Source organism: Danio aesculapii, chromosome 15 (assembly GCF_903798145.1).
Source record: "Danio aesculapii chromosome 15, fDanAes4.1, whole genome shotgun sequence".
NCBI lineage: Eukaryota > Metazoa > Chordata > Actinopteri > Cypriniformes > Danionidae > Danio > Danio aesculapii.
The window spans coordinates 30,243,563-30,261,624 of record NC_079449.1 but is presented as its reverse complement, the minus strand read 5'-3'; the positions used below and the strand labels follow the sequence as shown (position 1 = coordinate 30,261,624).

General features: G+C 34.5%; 2 protein-coding genes across 6 annotated transcripts; both read right to left on the bottom strand.

The window, feature by feature from the left end:
- Positions 1–979: 979 nt before the first annotated feature.
- Positions 980–12,565, bottom strand: tmprss5 (transmembrane serine protease 5). Of its 2 annotated transcripts, XM_056473427.1 has the most exons (13): positions 11,003–12,565; positions 9,343–9,487; positions 9,019–9,117; positions 8,805–8,918; positions 6,597–6,732; positions 5,483–5,596; positions 4,607–4,650; positions 4,350–4,512; positions 3,854–4,038; positions 3,111–3,209; positions 1,877–2,019; positions 1,279–1,431; positions 980–1,199 (listed from the first exon to the last, which is right to left on the bottom strand). In XM_056473427.1, exons 1-13 carry the CDS (start codon positions 11,003–11,005, stop codon positions 1,191–1,193), a joined length of 1,407 nt encoding a protein of 468 aa, XP_056329402.1. In that variant the 5' UTR covers positions 11,006–12,565; the 3' UTR covers positions 980–1,190. The 2 variants fall into 2 exon arrangements, with proteins under 2 accessions (XP_056329402.1, XP_056329400.1); XM_056473425.1 differs by lacking the exon at positions 11,003–12,565 and having other exon boundaries at positions 9,343–9,942.
- A 47-nt stretch (positions 12,566–12,612) lies between these two features.
- Positions 12,613–17,655, bottom strand: LOC130241563 (E3 ubiquitin-protein ligase TRIM39-like). Of its 4 annotated transcripts, XM_056473422.1 has the most exons (9): positions 15,840–15,920; positions 15,611–15,683; positions 15,443–15,524; positions 14,756–15,285; positions 14,567–14,662; positions 14,232–14,465; positions 14,013–14,154; positions 13,810–13,836; positions 12,613–13,681 (listed from the first exon to the last, which is right to left on the bottom strand). In XM_056473422.1, exons 3-9 carry the CDS (start codon positions 15,456–15,458, stop codon positions 13,152–13,154), a joined length of 1,575 nt encoding a protein of 524 aa, XP_056329397.1. In that variant the 5' UTR covers positions 15,459–15,524; positions 15,611–15,683; positions 15,840–15,920; the 3' UTR covers positions 12,613–13,151. The 4 variants fall into 4 exon arrangements, with proteins under 4 accessions (XP_056329397.1, XP_056329399.1, XP_056329398.1 ...); XM_056473424.1 differs by lacking the exons at positions 15,611–15,683; positions 15,840–15,920 and adding an exon at positions 17,395–17,655; XM_056473423.1 differs by lacking the exon at positions 15,611–15,683 and having other exon boundaries at positions 15,840–15,923.
- Positions 17,656–18,062: the final 407 nt, after the last annotated feature.

Below are 18,062 nucleotides of genomic sequence, written 5' to 3'. Positions count from 1 at the left end.
TAATAATTATAGTGTTGGTTTATTTATTTTATCCTATTGTGAATTTGTTTATTTTATATTATAGTTTAATGCTATATTTATTTTATTGTTTAAATACTTTATAAATATAATCATTTTAAATGTATTTTTATAGAATGTATTGTATAGTATTGCATATAACAAACATTTTCAAGACCACTTTTGTAAATGACTGAAAGTCAATCAGACAATCTTGATTAACCCTTTGACTGCGCCTCTTCCAAGCAGTTGACCATGTTTTTACTGTTTTAAATAATGACTGTTAAAGTCATTTAAAGAATAAATGATGGCTTACACACAGCATTGTTGGGTTACAAATAAATAAATAAATAAATAAATGAATAAATAAATAAATAAATAAATAAATAAATAAATAAAACATCCTGTTGCTCTACAACACTTGATTTTGGTTTTATTGTAAAAAGCAAACACACAAGAAAGCATGTTAAATGAGAATCTGAAATATTTTTTTGACATACTTCAAACAAAAAAGGTGATTTAGTATTAAAAAATGTTTCATTTTGAATATTTTTTTTAAATAAATTGGTCTTACGCTTTATATTTTCAGATTTTTCATAGTAATTCCATTTTCATCTTAATTCCAGTCCTTTTACCATAAACCGACATATCAACCATTTGGTAGAGGCTGATATTTTAGAAATTAGAGGATGTGTTGAAAACAATGTATTGAGTGTGTTAACTAGTGACATTAGGAGTTAAGAAATGCAATCCAAACATTTTATTATTGGTGGGATAGTTAAAGAATTAAATCGATGCTGAAACATCATAGATTCGTGTTAATGCAATGCACTTGATTAGGCTTTCCAGAAATGGCAAAATTTAAATATTGTAATAATGTTACACAGATAAATACATAAATACTTTACCATTTTCACCTGACCTAACATGAACTTTTAAGATTAAGCATCTCAAAAAGAGAACAGAACAGATCACATTGTCCTCTTTTGTAAATGTCAAACATTTATTTTAAAAGCACAATTATCTTGAGTAGCACAACATATAGTAAACAAATAATAACAAACAATCTTTACATTGTTGTAAATACAGAGGCTTTGCGTAATAAAATATAATAAATAATATAAAAGGCAACATTATTTTATAAAAAGGGTCAGGACGTTCTTCTCTTCTCTTCTACTTTCAAACGTCAACCTTTAGTAGCTCTACAATGGGAATCACAAAATAAAGATAACTGTATATCAGTTTTGAGCTGAGAATTTCTTTTAAAAGACATGTACTCACCTCTATAATGTCATATATCCACCCTAAAAACTCAGCCACTTTGGTATAAACTCCTGGATGGTTTGGCTCAGCACAGCCTGTTCCCCAGCTTACAACTCCAACCAGCCTCCAGACATTTTCATCCTGGCAAACCAGAGGACCACCACTGTCCCCCTAATGAAATGAACTGCACTCATTACTGCTTCTTCATACGCATATTTTTATAGAAATTCCACAATTATTCCACAAATTTATTAAAAGGGGTCACCACAGCGGAATGATCCGCCAACTTATGCAGCCAGTTTTGCACAGCAGATGCCCTTCCAGCTGAAACCCATCTCTGGGAAACATCCATACACACTCATTCTCATTCAATTTAGCCTACCCAATTCACCTGTACCACATGTCTTTAGCCTGTGGGGGAAACCGGAGCACCCGAAGGAAACCCACGCGAATGCAGGGAGAACATGCAAACTCCACACAGAAACGCCAACTGACCCAGCCGAGGCTCGAACCAGCGACCTTCTTGCTTTGAGGCGACAGCACTACCTACTGCTCCACCGCGTCACCAGAAATTCCATAATATTGTACCAAACATTTTAAGTAGCGTTGATCTTACCTGACATGCGTCTACTTTTCCTTCAGTGTATCCTGCGCAGAGCATTCGAGAGGTGATCTCTCCATTGTACATGCAGGAGCTATTGCATTTCTTTGTGCTTATTAAAGGTACGGGTGCCTCTTTGAGAACTTCTGGTATATGAACTTGTGAAAAAAAATACAAATACAATTACAATTACAAATACAAACAGTAAAATGTTTCGTGACAGATTTTAACTCAAATAAATTTTTTTAATAGAACTCAAATGAAGTTTATGTAAGCGTTATGGACTTGTTTTATCCACTAGAGGCCCTCATTGAGTTTCATTTCCGTTTCTCGCCAATTCGTGTCATTTTTAACTTTAACCTACGAGTTGTCTGCTTCTCTCAGTTATTTACTCATTGTTTAACACGGGTTGGCCATAATTTCCAGTCTTTTTAGGTATTAATTTCTTAAGTATTTCCCTAATGGTAGGATTTATTAGTCTTGTTTACATGCGCTTGCTCTCTGACTTCTGCTTTTCACGTTTTTGTTTGCCTCATCTCATGTTTAGGCCTTGTTTACTTCTGGTATTAGGACACATTTTGGTTGATTAGATTCCAAGTAGAGACTTTTCAATTTACACCCTTTTTTATCCATCTTTTAGGGATTTTTAGGATGCTAGCTTGCTTAATGGTCGAATTGTGACTAGATTAATCTGATTCTTCTGCTCTTTGAGTCTAATATTTTGAAATAATCCTGCACAATTTACATTCAACTGTGAAATGAAACTGCATGGTTTGTGTTGATAATCCTGATAACATCAGTATTAAATTAAGATTAAAATAAGGTTATTTTTATGAAATCTTATTTTAATTTTTCAAAAAATATACACTTTTTGCCATTTTGTCTGTGCATCAGTTAATGCCCATGTGAAATAAGAGTATATAGATAAAATGCCATTTTTATGAGCACTTGTATTTTGTTAAAACTATTAGCATATTGCCAATTCCATAAGAGGTGTGTAAATGTATAAGAATAAACTGCTATAATCCTATCTGCAACCTCTCATATTTGTTTGTATCAACTGTTTGCAGCCGTATCTGGAGGTACATTTTGGGATTACTTGATGGGAGTTTGGATTGCACTTTATTTTGGTTATGGAATCTGCATCTGGGTTTTCTCCATTATAGTGTGTCTAGAGTGTTTCAGTTATGGCCTAAATCAAACCTAATCCAGATATAGATACACATTTAACTATACAATTGAACATTACCATCATCCGGTTGTGTATAACCCCAACCAGAGATCCAGCACTGGGTTCCTCCTGGTAGATCGTGGTCATACTGCGGTAGACATACAGGTCTGATGGTGTCTAAACATATAGAAAGTGATAATATCAAGTGTATACACACACAAACTATGACTATTCACACTTTAAAAAGCATTATTATAAACCATAATAGCATTGAATCTTGAGTTATCTTTCCTTAAATATTTTGCTTATAATTTACCTAGGGGTGAACAAGAAATTTTGGTTTTAATACACTGCACTATAATCAAGATTTTCTATATTTGCAGTGTCAGTGTTATTAGTACAGCTGTACACAATGTGTTTACAATAAAGCTCTAGCATTGTGCATTCTCATATTTTAAATTGCTAAGCCATCTACAGTATATTTGTCCAAAAATAGACTTTTGGATTAAAGATAACCATGAAATGGCCTCTTCTTCACCCAATGATTGTGTTTTCCGTAAATTTTCTCCCTCAAAAGCTGAAACGACTGTTTATATATAATGCACAGATGAGTGTCCATGACTGTAGAAGTTTGTGCAGTTTGTGCAGGGTTAACAGCACAAAACAAACATTAATACTGCTTTAGAGTATTGTTTCATAACCCCCCAAAAAGTGCAAAAGTGAAACAATCCTTAACTTTAGGTTTAAAGTGGTAATTAGAAAAAGGAATTAACCCAGGGTTCCGCACAGTCTTTATATGTAAATAATAAAGAACCAGTCACCTGAAAAATTCAGTGGAGTTTTTAATTTCACCAAAGCGATATCATTGTCGTGTGTCCTGTGGTTGTAATTCTTGTTGTAGATGATCCTCTCCACAGCAAAGCCTTGGTATTGAGCAAGTTTGGCTAAATTGCTGGTTACGATCCCTGCATAAACCACCCAGCTGGGCACCTGAGGTAGCCTGTAACTTCAATAAGCAGGCAAGTCAGATGATATATACAGTATATACTCTTAAATAGTTTTTTATTCTTTGTGGAGTGTTAACTGTTTATACATAATGTTGTAGGGCTTATTATCTAGTTAATCCTGTAGCTTTTGTACTCACAGCACCACATTATAGCACTATTGTTAACAACTACACAGTTACAGTGGGTGAGTCTCACAAAAAATAAATAGTTACTATTATAACCCATTTCCCCATTTGATTTTTGTTTATGTTTCTGGCAGATTTTCAACAATAAATTTAAAACAAAGCGATTGTAAATGTTTTCAACTTACTTGTGCACACAATGAGCAGCTGTAACTATCCACTGATTGGTGATGATGGATCCTCCACAGATGTGACGGTTATTGTAGTAGAGACTCACTTGCCATGGCCACCGGCCCAGAGCAGCTTCCACTCCTCCAATGATCCTGGGTAACTTTGCTCTGGTGCCGCACTCTATATTTCCAAGCAAATAACGAGTGCTCAGCCAAAGATAGACAGGGTATGTGGATATTATCTCAAGATTATATATATTGAAGTTAAGGCTCACCAAAACATTTTAGTGCTATAACCTTGCCTGTACTACAGCTTCCCCTGAAATAGAAAGGAAATGGTAGGGTGTGAGTGTCTATGTTATTATATTTCACACGGGAGAGTTTACATTTTTACAAAACTTTGTTTTTCAGTACAGCATTAAAGATTATTTTTGCTGAAATCACTTTGTGATTCATAAAATGTGATTACTGGCAGGGTGGCACAGTGGCTCAGTGGTTAGCACTGTCGCTTCACAGCAAGAAGGTCGCTGGTTCGTGTCTCAGTTGGCATTTCTATGTAGTTTGTATGTTCTCCCTGTGTTCACGTGGGTTTCCTCCGGACCCCAACTTATACACAATTAATGCTCTTACAGCCACAACCCAGTTCACCCAAACACTCTCACATACACACAGACACACACTCATACACTACGGCCAATTTAGTTTACCAAATTCAAATATAGCGCATGTCTTTGGACTGTGGAGGAAACCAGAGCACCTGAAGGAAACCCACACGAACATGGGGAGAACATGCAAACTCCACACAGAAATGCCAACTGACCAGCTGGGACTCGAATCAGCAACCTTCCTGCTGTGAGGCGACAGTGCTAACCACTGAGCCAACGCACCACCCATTTATGTTGTTATGTTGTTGACCCACCATTGACTTGCTTTTCACCAAAAATATTTGTTAATGTTCTAAAAAGAACTACTTTCCACCTACTGTCCATCTTTTATGGCCTTAGGATGAAATTAAAAGCCCTTTTTAATTTCTGGGTGAACAACTTCTATAAAGACCCTGACAATATACTAAATTTGTGTCAGCTAATGTTTAAGAAAAGCAACTGTCAATTAATATGACAACTAAAACAATCTGTACTTTTCTTGATTACCTGAAGCGCCATAAGTTCTCCAAATTGCTTTGGTATTCTGAGGTGATTTGGACAAATCCATCTGTATAATTCGGCCCAATATCAGTCAGATTCACTCCCTTGTGCTTTGATAATCTGAAAAGAGAGGTTAGGTGATCAATCATAGGTCTTACCACTCTTGATAAAAACTCTATAAATATAAGATTTCAGCATCAATAATTTTTTTCACACGTCATTCCAAAACAATTTTATATATATATATATATATATATATATATATATATATATATATATATATATATATATATATATATATATATATATATATATATATTTTTTTTTTTTTAATTAATTTATTTATTTATTTATTTTTTTACTTCTCTGGGGATTAAACCAACAATCTTGGCACTGATAGTGCCATGCTCCACAATTTGAGCTGCAAGAAGGCAAAACATTTCAATAGTTGGGGTGTATCCACAATTAAAATGTGGTAGACTTTTCTTAAAAGTTGCTTTGGTCGTATACACAAAGCTAGGGCCATAATATTATAAAGACTGGGGACCCCGACATCCTGGGCAAATTTGACAACTGGCCTCCTAACCATCCCCATCTCATGATTGGCTTCATCACACTTTCTCCTCTTCACCAGTCAGCTGGTGTTTGGTGTATGGTCTGGCGCAATATGGCTGCCGTCGTGTCATCCAGGTGGATTCTGCACACTGGTGGTGGATGAGGAAATTCCCCCCAAAAATGTGTAAAGCTCTAAGAGTTTCCAGAAAAGCGCTGTATAAATGTAAGGAATTATTTATTTTTATTATCGCACACTAGCATAGTACTTCAGTACTCTTCAAAATATGACCTACTGTATAGTATATGCATTCCACAGTAGAAATAAAGCTGTTCAGGTTTGTAGTGACATGAGGGTGAGTAAATGATGACAGAACTTTCATTTGTGTGTGAACCATCTCTTTAATAATCTTTGAAACGCTTGTCATGCTTTGAATCACAGCTAACTTCAAAGAACATTTCAACACTGCTGTCGCTCTATGAATGGTTGACCTACAGAAAACAGACACAGCTGCTAGTGAAATGAAAGGTGCTGAGAGCTGAAGGTGTGTGTGTGTGTGTGATTGACCTCAGATAGCCCAGCTGTCGACATACGAGTGTTCCCAGAGACGAGTTCCATCTCTCGAAACAGACAGGCAGCCACGTCTGCAGCTTCTCCAGCTGAATCTCCAGAAGTGAGTTCTCAGCACTGATCCTGTAAAACACTGAGCCCCATTCAGTCAAAATCACACCCAAAACAACAAACTGCAGCACAGCGGACACAACTGATGTTATGGAAAACAATGCTTTAATGTAATACAGTGGGGGAAATACTGTAAGTATTCAACACATCACCATTTTTCTCAAAAAAACATATTTATAAAGGTGCTGTTTGCTTGAAATATTCTCTAGATGTTGATAACAACCAAAGCGATCCATATACTGTATGCAAAGAAAACAAATTAATTTACATATTAAGTTGTGTAATAAAATGAAATAACACAGAAAATTTTTTGAACACATTAATATTAGAAAGGCAGTGAAAGCCCAGACAGCAGCTGAAATCTTTCAGTAGTTCTTCAGAAACCTTTAGCCCTTCGTCATTGTAAATTAATATTAGCTGCTTCAGTCCAGTGTCTACATTATCAAGATAATGGAGATAAAACCAGAGTGGACATTTTAGCAAGACAATGTTCCAAATCACATCAAAGGAAACTCTCAAATTCTTTTAGAGAAAGAAAATCAAGCTATAGAATGGCTCAGCCAATCACCTGACTTGAATCCAATAGAAAATACAAAATAAAGATCAGATTTGATGTGATGTGAGACCCACAGAACCATCAAGATTTTTACACTCTGCTGAAGTCTATGAAAAACTCACACCTGAGTAATGCATGTGACTTCATTCTCCACACGAGAGGCGTCTTTAAGCTGCCATCACCAAAAAAGCCTTTTATATAAAAGTATTAAATCCATTTCAGTAGTTCAGTGCTTTTCCCTTGTGTCCATTGTTATTACACGTCACATTTTTTTTTTCAGATTTATTTTTTTTTAGTTTGAGTTTTTACTAAAAACTGGTTCAATCCCATGTCAACAGCTCCTTTAGAATATTTTTCCCAGAAAAAAAAATATTTCAAATATACTGTAGGTGAATTTAACTTAAAGTGCAGCACGTGCATTTATACGAAATACAACATACATACCACAATTTAGATGATCAATTAACCTAAGTTAGGTTTTCTTTATTTTTCAATTCAAGTGTAATGAAAATTTGAGAAGGCTGATAAGCATACATGAGGAAACTGTTTCAGTTCTTCTTTTCCTCCTATCTGGCACTCCAGCTATATTAAACTTAACGTAAAACCATAAACATAATTACCATGGAAAAAGCAAACAACCAAATTAATCAGATGTTTCTGAGCTTTCACATAAGAAAATCAAGATCATTTAGAATGAACAATTCTTTATGGATCATACCTTAAGAGAATCATTTAACATTGAAATGTCTGATTTATTCTAGCGAATCATATTCCTAAATGAGAGAGTGCAGTAAATTGTAGGATACAATTCCCTGGAATGATTTTTCAAGTCTTTCGTATAAGGGAGAATAAGGAACAATTTCAGATAAAAGATTGAGTAGAATGAATCAGACTATTAATTTCTAATCTGTAAAATTGAATGAAAAATCAATCTGATTCAATAAAACGAATCAGACATTTCAAGAATATCATATGAGGGATCAAAGGACACATATATATGGGACTATGCTATTGTTTAAGATTAAACGAATCAGACTGAATTTTTTTCTGAGGAAGTCATGAAGAGTACATTTTAGTATGAACGAATCACTATAATGAATCAAACTATCCTATCCTAATTACCAAATCATACAAAGAATTTAGATGCAAAAACCTCTAAATGTGTAGATCTAAACGTGAGTCTTGTGTGTAAGTTTAGAAATTTTACTTTTATAGTCACAAATAAATTATTTTCATTGCTTTTAAAGTGAAATACTTTAACATAAACACGGGAGGCTGAGAAAAATGCTCATTTTAGGAGATAACTTCAGATGGCATTTAGAGGTTTTTGCATCTGAACTTCATATTAAAGTTAGTTGTCAAATAAGCTGTGATCCATCATTTGTAGCTCCTATGCTTTTAGTTTGTGTCTCTTGTTTATGTGTTTGTCACAGCTTCCACTATAGGCATTGTTTATGCCACTTTGTTTGTGCCAGTGATTTTGAATGAAGTCCGCTGTGCTGTTTACCTGTCCAAACACAAACGCAGGGGGTAAATACCTTTCCTGGGATCTGTCACAGAGATGTCCTCGGTCACATTGCAGAAGGACGTGTCCTTAGTGTCCCCCAGGCTCGCAGGGCTCTGAGATAAGTTTGGCTTTAAGAGAAATTTCACTAGACAAAGACATTAAACGTTCACTGCAGAAATAAAGGAACTTCTGCATCATAAATACACAAAAGTTGACCAAAGCTTTTGAACTGTTTCAAATCTTACCTATGAACCAAAGTCCAACCACGACACCTCCCAGCAGACACAGCACACACAGAGCTGCAAACACTCTCACCAGTTTACGAGATGACACTTTGCCAGACACTATATGAAGAAAAAAAAGAACATTTCTCAAGTTATTCCAAAAGCACAACAACAAGACTTATCCATGCAGTTGAAATTCAAACTTGCAACCAATATGATAATAACTTCAGGTCAATTTCGTTCAATTATTGAGCTAATGACCAAAATATAAATTAAAATAAAAAAATGTATGTTCAAACATAAATCTGCTTAGCCTTCTCGAATATGTGTTAGTAACAGACTAACCAGGATGGAGAAACTGCAGCTCTCTGAGGCACCTGTGGTTATTCTGGTCAGTCTCGAGCATGTCCACCTGCAGACTCCCTGGGTGAAAAGACTGTCTGACCACTACAGGGTTCTCAATCACTGCCACTGCATCTCTACTGAGACTCTGTAATATAACCACTGATATTTTTAACCCCAGTGTCATATGCATAATTGTAAGATATAATAAAGAAGGTAATGGATAAGTTTTAGAGTAAATTAACCAATATTTACTTTGGGATCAGAACAATAATTCTGCTTGCTATGAAAATAGCCACCCACATCCAATTCAGCAAAAACAAGTATGAAGTTGCAAATGTTGCTTGAAATTGTATAACTTTCAAATGTGATCCAGTATATGAGGACAGTTCTCAATGTTTAAGCACTCAGATATATCACAAGACTGGTGAATTTGTTTGGTTGTAAATGTCCTTTCCTTTTAGACATATTTCTTCATTCATTTTATTTTTTCGGCTTAGTCCCTTTATTAATCTGGGGTTGCCACAGGGAAATGAACCGCCAACTTATCCAGCATATGTTTTACGCAGTGGATGCCCATCCAGCTGCAACCCACCACTGGGAAACAGCCACACACACTTGTACAATACATATACATATACATATATATATATATATATATATATATATATATATATATATATATATATATATATATATATATATATATATATATATATACATGTATACACAGTTGAAGTCAGAATTATTAGCCCCCCTTTGAGTTTTCTTTTTCTTTTTTTTAATATTTCCCAAATGATGTTTAACTAAGCAAAGTATTTTTCACAGTATGTCTGATAATATTTTAATATTTTTTTATTTTATTTTGGCTAGAATAAAAGCAGTTAAATTTTTTTGGAAAACATTTTAAGGTCAATATTATTAGCCCCTTTAAGCTATATATTTTTTTTCAATAGTCTACAGAACAAACCATCATTATACAATAACTTGCCTAATTACCCTAACCTGCCTTGTTAACCTAATTAACCTAGTTAAGCCTTTAAATGTCACTTTAAGCTGTATAAAGTGTCTTGAAAAATATCTAGTCAAATATTATTTACTGTCATCATGGCAAAGATAAAATAAATCAGTTATTAGAAATGAGTTATTAAAACTATTAATTTTAAAAACATGTTTAAAAAAAAATCTTCTCCCCGTTAAACAGAAATAGAGGGAAAGAAAATAAACAGGGGGGCTAATAATTATGATTTCAACTGTACACACACACACATATATATATATCTTTTTATAAATTTAACTTTGAAATTTGTAAGTTTTACAATGCAAATTCAATTAGAACCACTTGTTTGGTAAACTTTTGGTATATATTTGGTAAAATATATTTACTTAAAGAGAGGAAATTTTACTTTGCAAACTGTATTGTACATAAATTATCTAAACACTTGCATAATAGAAATTTCAGTGATATAATTGAATATTTGAAAACATACGTTAAAAAATAGAATGAAAGATGGGCTCAAAAAACTGGGGTTCTCAACTAGAATCATTCTAGCAGCAACTATTAAAATTTTCATCTGTCACTCACATACGATACAGCACAAACAGCTTGAAAAGTCTAATATTACAAACGCTTTTGTATGTCAGTTTGCTAGAAGTAACTCACCATGCTGTTGTTGTTTAAATCCGGGATTTCCTAAGAGCAGCTGCTGGACTCTCTCATCCACTCACCTCCATCACAGCAGAGATGCTCCACACCAGCAGCTGTCAGACCATTGAGCTGAATGCAGTGCTGGATTTTCACTTCACAAAGAGACAATGAGGTCAGCAGCGGAGCAAAGAATGAACCCGTTGTTTTACCAAGGGGGTCATGGGGCCTGTCATGGCTGCCCGAACAGCCCTCTGTAGAGCCAAACATCTCCAAAGATATCGCTTAGTCACTGATAGGATACAGACTGTATAGCACCACCTTCACCTGTGCAAGAGGAGGATCCGCTGAGCCATAGAGCTCAGTACCTGACAGTTCACAACTTTTGAGAAACAAAGTTGACTTGAGGAATGCTGACAAGTCTTATTTAAGCAATCTCATGACGACATTATCATGGAGAGCTTTGTGATAACCACGAAAAAATGTATATGTGTTGCAGGTTGTCCATAAAGTGGACTAAAAGGTTAAACATGCTCAGTAGAAAAAGTTTGTATTCTTACAGTTTTTGACAGTCACGTTGTAAATATGTAAATCCATCTATTACTATATTAAACTCACAACTGAGTTTTAACATCAAGAAATAATCTGTAGGGAACTGAAGGCCTATTGGAGACCTATTTTAAACTGAAATTTCAATTTATTTACAGAGCACAGCTAAACACAACTATCACTAACCAATGTGCTGTACTAAATAAATAACCATCAATAGAAAATAGCCATATAAAATAAAAATGATTTTCATCTAAATTTAAAATGGACTGTGTTAGAGCAGTTCTGATTTCCACAGGTAGATTACTCTAAAGGTTTGGAGTGGCTCTGGCAAATACAAGAGCATAGATCACTCTTTCAAAGTTAGTAAAAGAGAGAAAGGACCAGTTCAGTTCAATATTTTACAACATGATTTAAACTTGTCTATCAAGCTTTAATGAACTGTTCAAAAACATCTAGAGTTTTTACATTACATAATCCAGAATGTCAAGATTTTGGATTTGGTACGGGTAATTAATATTTATCAGATTATGTTTATTTGTCAGAGGTTCACCAAAATATACACGTGCAAGGGTGCAAAAGACAATACATTTTCAGTTGTAAGCCATCAGTATATACAAAATTTAAAGGTGATTTTCTCAATATTTGGATTGCTTCATAACTCTCCAATTTCAGATTTTAAAGTAGTTGTATCTATTGTGCAACAGACAAAAAGTTCAGAAGTAAATCCTTCCTCAGCACCATGTGCCAGTCAACAGCTGTGCTCATTATAAATGCAGCCATAATGCAACACACACACACACACACACACACACACACACACACCATATAAATACAACCGAAGTCAGAATTATTAGCTCCCGTTTATTTTTTCCTCAATTTCTGTTTAATGGAGAGATTTTTTTCAACACATTTCTAAACATAACAGTTTTAATAACCAATCTTTAATAACTGATTTATTTTATCTTTGCTATGATGACAGCAAATAATATTTTACTTGTTTTTCAACACACTTACAGCTTAAAGTGACATTTAAATGCTTAACTAGGTTAATTAGGTTAACTAGCTAGGTTAGGGTAATTAGGCAAATTATTGTATAACGATGGTTTGCTCTGTGGACTATCGAAAAAAAATATAGCTTAAAGAGGCTAATAATTTTGACCTTAAAATGGATTTAAAAAAATTAAAAACAGCTTTTATTCTAACTGAAATAAAACAAATAAGACTTTCTCCAGAAGAAAAAATATTATCAGACATACTGTAAAAATTTCCTTGCTCTATTAAACATAATTTGCTAAATATTTTAAAAAAAGAAAAAATTCTAAGGGGGGTTATGATTCTGACTTTAACTGTGTGTGTGCATGTATCTATGTATGTATGTATGTATATGTATATATATATATACACATTGTTATACAATAACTTGCCTTATTACCCTAACCTGCCTAGTTAACCTAATAAACCTAGTTAAGCCTTTAAATGTCACTTTAGGCTGTATAGAAGTGTCTTGAAAAATATCTAGTAACATATTATTTACTGTCATCATGACAATGCTAATAATAATTCAGGGAGGACTAATAATTCTGACTTCAACTGTACATAAATATTCAATGTCTCTTTATGTGAGAATTAGAGGAGCTGCATTTTTACCTTTTTTATTATTACAAGGGCTAAAGAATGGAAAGAGTTTCTCAGTGAAACACTGACTAGTGAAAGAGTAAATATGAGACCTGGACTCCACATCATAAAAAGTGACCAAACCCTCCTCATAATCCACAAACACACCCACAACCTGAGGCTTCACTCTCAAAGACAGAGAAACAGCAGAAGATTCAACTGCAAGATACTGATTCTCATTCCTCAAAACTATAATCCAGTATCCATCCTCAGGAGCAACTATTATCTTTCCTTTCCTGTTAGCTGATTCTCTGGCCACTCCTAAATCCCAATCAGTCTTTCCTTTTACCTGCACCTCAAAGTAAAATCTCCCTGAGTTGAATCCCTCTTTTGCCAGGACACACGGGCAAGTGTCAAATCTCCCAGGGTTGTCTGAGAGTTCGAGCTCAATGTCTCCATCTGTCACTAGTTTTCCATCATCGGAGATGATAAGATCTGGATAAGCTGTATCTGGATCAAGAGTCACATCCACTGAAAGAGAGTGGATGTATATTAAATGAAAACTTCTCAGTACCAGTTTCATGCATTTAATATCTAAAAAATATACTGAGTTTCCTGAGTGTTTTTAAACTCTTACTGTCTGAAAACACAGAATTTACCTGCATGTTGCTGCATCTTCCTCCGCACTATGGAGGAAAATGACAATAAGTGATATGATAAGACATATATATATATATATATATATATATATATATATATATATATATATATATATATATATATATATATATATATATATATATATATATATATATGACATTGTAGATAGTGTTAATTTAAATGATATCTGTCATTCTCTCACCACTTGAGCTGAGTTTGTCATCCAGAGTGTCTTGCAGCTGAGTGAGAGTTTTCCTCAGAGTCTCCACACTCAGCTGAGTGTCACTGATACTGACGTGAGTCCAGCTGCTGGTGTGTGGAGGTTTGCTCAGCTCTGGGTAAATCTACAGCAAGAGAGAGCAAAAATCCCTCAGCATGGTAAGTGTTGTGCTGTGTTATGAGCAGACCGAAGGATACTGACCTGTAGGAGGTGCAGGTGATCCTCAGTGTGTGAGATCTGCTCCAGCTCAGCGTCTCTCCTCTTCAGCTCAGTGATCTCCTGCTCCAGATCTTTAATCAGCTCTTCAGCCTGCTTCTCTGCTGCTTTCTGCTTCTGCTCCATCATCTCCAGCAGCTCAGACTGACATCTCTCAATGCAGCGCATCAGATCAGCAAAGAGCTCAATGCTCTCAGCTTTATCTTTCTCTGATGTTTTCTAAAAAAAAATCAATCAGTATATTTAACATTTGATAAAAAATATGATTAAATATGAACTCATGCCCTGTTTATCTGAAATAATTTCCTCTGACTACTCACTTTTTTCAGTTGTGCTGAGTGTTTGATGTCTTGAATTTTCTTCATTCTGTCATGGATCATCTTCTGCACATCTGTATGTATCTCCATCATCTTAGTCTATAAATACAGACAGTTAGTTTTAAACAGATGAACTTAATAAAAACACCTTGTTGTTTGAATAAAGTACATAATATTGTTAGAAACTCATACCCTTCTTACACCACTCTCCTCCTCTACAGCAACAGTGTTGTGATTCCTGTGATTTGTCACAGCGCAGAGCAAACACACACATGTCTGATCATCTTTACAGAACAGCTCCAGAGGTTTCTCGTGTTTCTGACATATATAGTTCTCAAGATTCAACACGGGATCAATCAATTTGTGTTTCAAATTCATAATTTTCTGATGAACATCCAGGTGAGTTTGACAGTAGGCATTTTGACACAGCAGACAGATCTTTAGGGCTTTCTTCTTTACACCATCACAAATATCACAGAGAACTTCAGATGTCTTCTCAGGAATATTTTGCTTGAACACCTGCACAAGCTGTCTGAGTGTTGTGTTGATCTTGAGCTCTGGTCTGTTATTGAATGTTTCTTTACAGAATGGACAGTTGTAGGTCTGGCTGTTGTTCCAGCACTGGTTCAGACAGCTCTTACAGAAGTTGTGTCCACATGGAGTGCTGACTGGATCAGTGAACACATCCAGACAGATTGAGCATTGGAGCTCCTCTGACAGAGCTGAAAACAGCAACACAGACATAAAGAAGTACCATTTATCAGTGACATTAGAACTGATTTATACTACACGAAGAAAATAATCAGCAATTTTAGAATAAAAAAAGTATAATATAATAAAGTATTTCTTTTGATGTTCGCTATTTACTAGGTCACTGACTTGTTAGTTTATCCATCCTCCACCTGGCCACCTGTTTAGCTGATTAAGAAGGCACTGCAATTGCTCTTTTCACCTCCTATGCCTACAGGAAAAGCACAGAGTTATCATCCACAGCACGTGTTTTATAAAATGTAACTTTTATCTTTTTTATGATATCAAAATATTTACCTTCTGCAGTTCAAGTACTGAAAGTGTATTTCCTAAAAACCTTACCAAACCGCCACGTTTGACACACCCAATCCTCTCAAAACAATTTAAATATCATGTCAACAAAGCTGACTCTTTGAAATTTAGCAAACTAGCTGTGTATACCGTTAATATATCAACATGGTTCCGGAGAAAACCATAAAAAATAAAATAATGAAATAAGCAAGTTGACAAAAGCACAGCGACTTACTTTAGAGTCTCAAATGTGACATTTGGTTATCTAAAACCTTTTGTAGTTTAAGAAGAAATATAGTGCGTCGTTTTCATTTCGTTGGTTTCACTTTTTCCTTGATGTCAAGCTCCTCCCATCTTTTTTCATTGAAAGGAGCTTATTTTTTTCGTCTAAATTTGTTAGGTTTTGTTGTACAAAACCACTTTCATGGACATTTAAGTCCATAAATTCACTTTTAAGATATCGTTGGATGGCATAGTTTTATTTGCAATTTTTTTACGTGACGCAAATCTCATCCTTTTTTATAGTGCTTTTCAGCTTTGAACACCTGGGGCGAAGCAAGCACTGCTGCATTACAGGGGAGAAATTTAGGTATGTGTCAGTATTTCAAGCATGTTTGATAAGACTCTTGTGTTACCTTACGCAGTGATGATCACACAAGGGCGTTCGGGTGGTTCGAATGAACCCTCACTGATAAAGGTCCAAAATTTGTTGCATACATGAGTTCATTTGCCTTATTTTGACGAAAAAGGCTTTAAGATTAGGCTTAAATGTCATTAGAAAACAATTCATTAGAAAATGTGGCGAATAACTGCAAAAAGGTCCACTTTTTGAGAAAAAAACAACCACCCCTTTCTCTGGGCTGGCTACGGGCCTGAGACATTACTGCAAATTATGTGACTGTCACACCCTGAACATGTTGACACCTGTTTTCTAGTTGCAATACCACAGTCATGACGAAATGCTCTAAACTATACCTTTAATCAAATAAAAAAACAGACAACGAATAATCTTCATTTTTAGGTATTTTATTTAGTTACTTGTAATGTATTTTTCTTAAAAAATAAATTAAATTAAACTAAATTAGGTTACATTTATCGAGGTTACATGCTTAAAAACAATACATGCTTAAGAAACAATGAATTATGTGAGAGATAAGTCAACAATATGCAGTGTTTAACATGATGCCATGCTTTGAAACCTTTGCTTCATAAACTCATAAAATTAAAGCATTAAAAGTTAAATTTAGTTGCTATTTATAGGGAGTTTAGGTTTAAGTACTCCTAATTGAGCAAAAAAAAATACTTTTAAAATTATTTAATTAGAACAAATAATTTATTGATGTAATTAATAATTAATTACAGTTTAAAATAATTTACCCAAAACATATTTTTTAGGTAATATTGGCATTTTAGCATAGTACATTCAGAAAGTGCAGACTTATAAGGGGGCTCAGCTCAAAGCTCAAATATATGTTACACAATTAAAGAATTCATTACTCAAAAATAGCCTAACACAGTAGAACTATTGTAACAGTCAGCTAATTATATATCATTACAAACCAACCACCAGATTAGAATAACCAATGACAGTGAAGAAAACTTGCATAGTATTTGATTTGGTATAAATATGCATGTATTCCTGAACAAACTTTCATTCTTGCAAAGGGCAACTTAGGAAGTGTTGTCTAGTGTAAGCTGCAGACCACTACAAATACATTGATAGTGTTGGAAGACTATAGAGTAATTCATCATTTTATATGTCACTTTACTTTACTAGTGAGTACAGATACCGTAAATGTCCTGGGTTCCATCACAGAGATGTCCAAGGCACTGTTGCAGAAAGATGTGTCTTCAGTTTCCCCTTGACTATCAGGTTGCAGAGTTGAATTAGACCTCAAAAAAAGATTCCAGGGAAAAAAGACAACTAGTGCTTCCAGCATTTCTCTATTTTAAGTGTGGAGCTTTGACTGATGTCTGACTGCATGAACCAAACTCCAATGATGACACCTCCCAGCAGCACACACAGACCTGCAAACACTCTTGGCTGAAATAGTTTCACCAAATAAACTACAATATATATATATATATATATATATATATATATATATATATATATATATATATATATATATATATATATATATATGTGTGTGTATTCAAATAGAAAAGACTTAGACTCTCAGTTAAAGAAACTGATCTACTCAGTCTGCTCTGATGTGTGTTAAAAATTTCATCCAAAAATGACAACCTTCAAGGCATCCTAGGTGTAAATTACTATTTTCTAGTTGAATCTGAAGTTTTTTCCTCAAATCTTCTTTTCGTTCAAGTTCTACAATGGCAGTAGGCAGGTTTTTCTTTTTTCCAATAAATAAGATATGTAAGAAAGATATGTAAATATCCATATTTAAATCTTAAACAGTTTTGTGTAACTTCTGCAAGAAACGCCTTCTTGTTCTTC

What these genes read in the sequence shown, in the direction of transcription:
- tmprss5 (XM_056473425.1), bottom strand. Translation starts at nt 9,532, where the DNA reads ATGCATATGACACTGGGGTTAAAAATATCAGTGGTTATATTACAGAGT. An exon ending in GCTGCAGTTTCTCCATCCTG is followed by an intron (nt 9,118 to 9,342) that starts GTTAGTCTGTTA and finishes TTCTTCATATAG; the next exon opens with TGTCTGGCAAAGTGTCATCT. An exon ending in TTATACACAACCGGATGATG is followed by an intron (nt 2,020 to 3,110) that starts GTAATGTTCAAT and finishes TTTTTTCACAAG; the next exon opens with TTCATATACCAGAAGTTCTC.
- LOC130241563 (XM_056473421.1), bottom strand. Translation starts at nt 15,307, where the DNA reads ATGTCTGTGTTGCTGTTTTCAGCTCTGTCAGAGGAGCTCCAATGCTCA. An exon ending in AGGAGAGTGGTGTAAGAAGG is followed by an intron (nt 14,663 to 14,755) that starts GTATGAGTTTCT and finishes CTGTATTTATAG; the next exon opens with ACTAAGATGATGGAGATACA. An exon ending in ACTCAGCACAACTGAAAAAA is followed by an intron (nt 14,466 to 14,566) that starts GTGAGTAGTCAG and finishes ATTTTTTTTTAG; the next exon opens with AAAACATCAGAGAAAGATAA.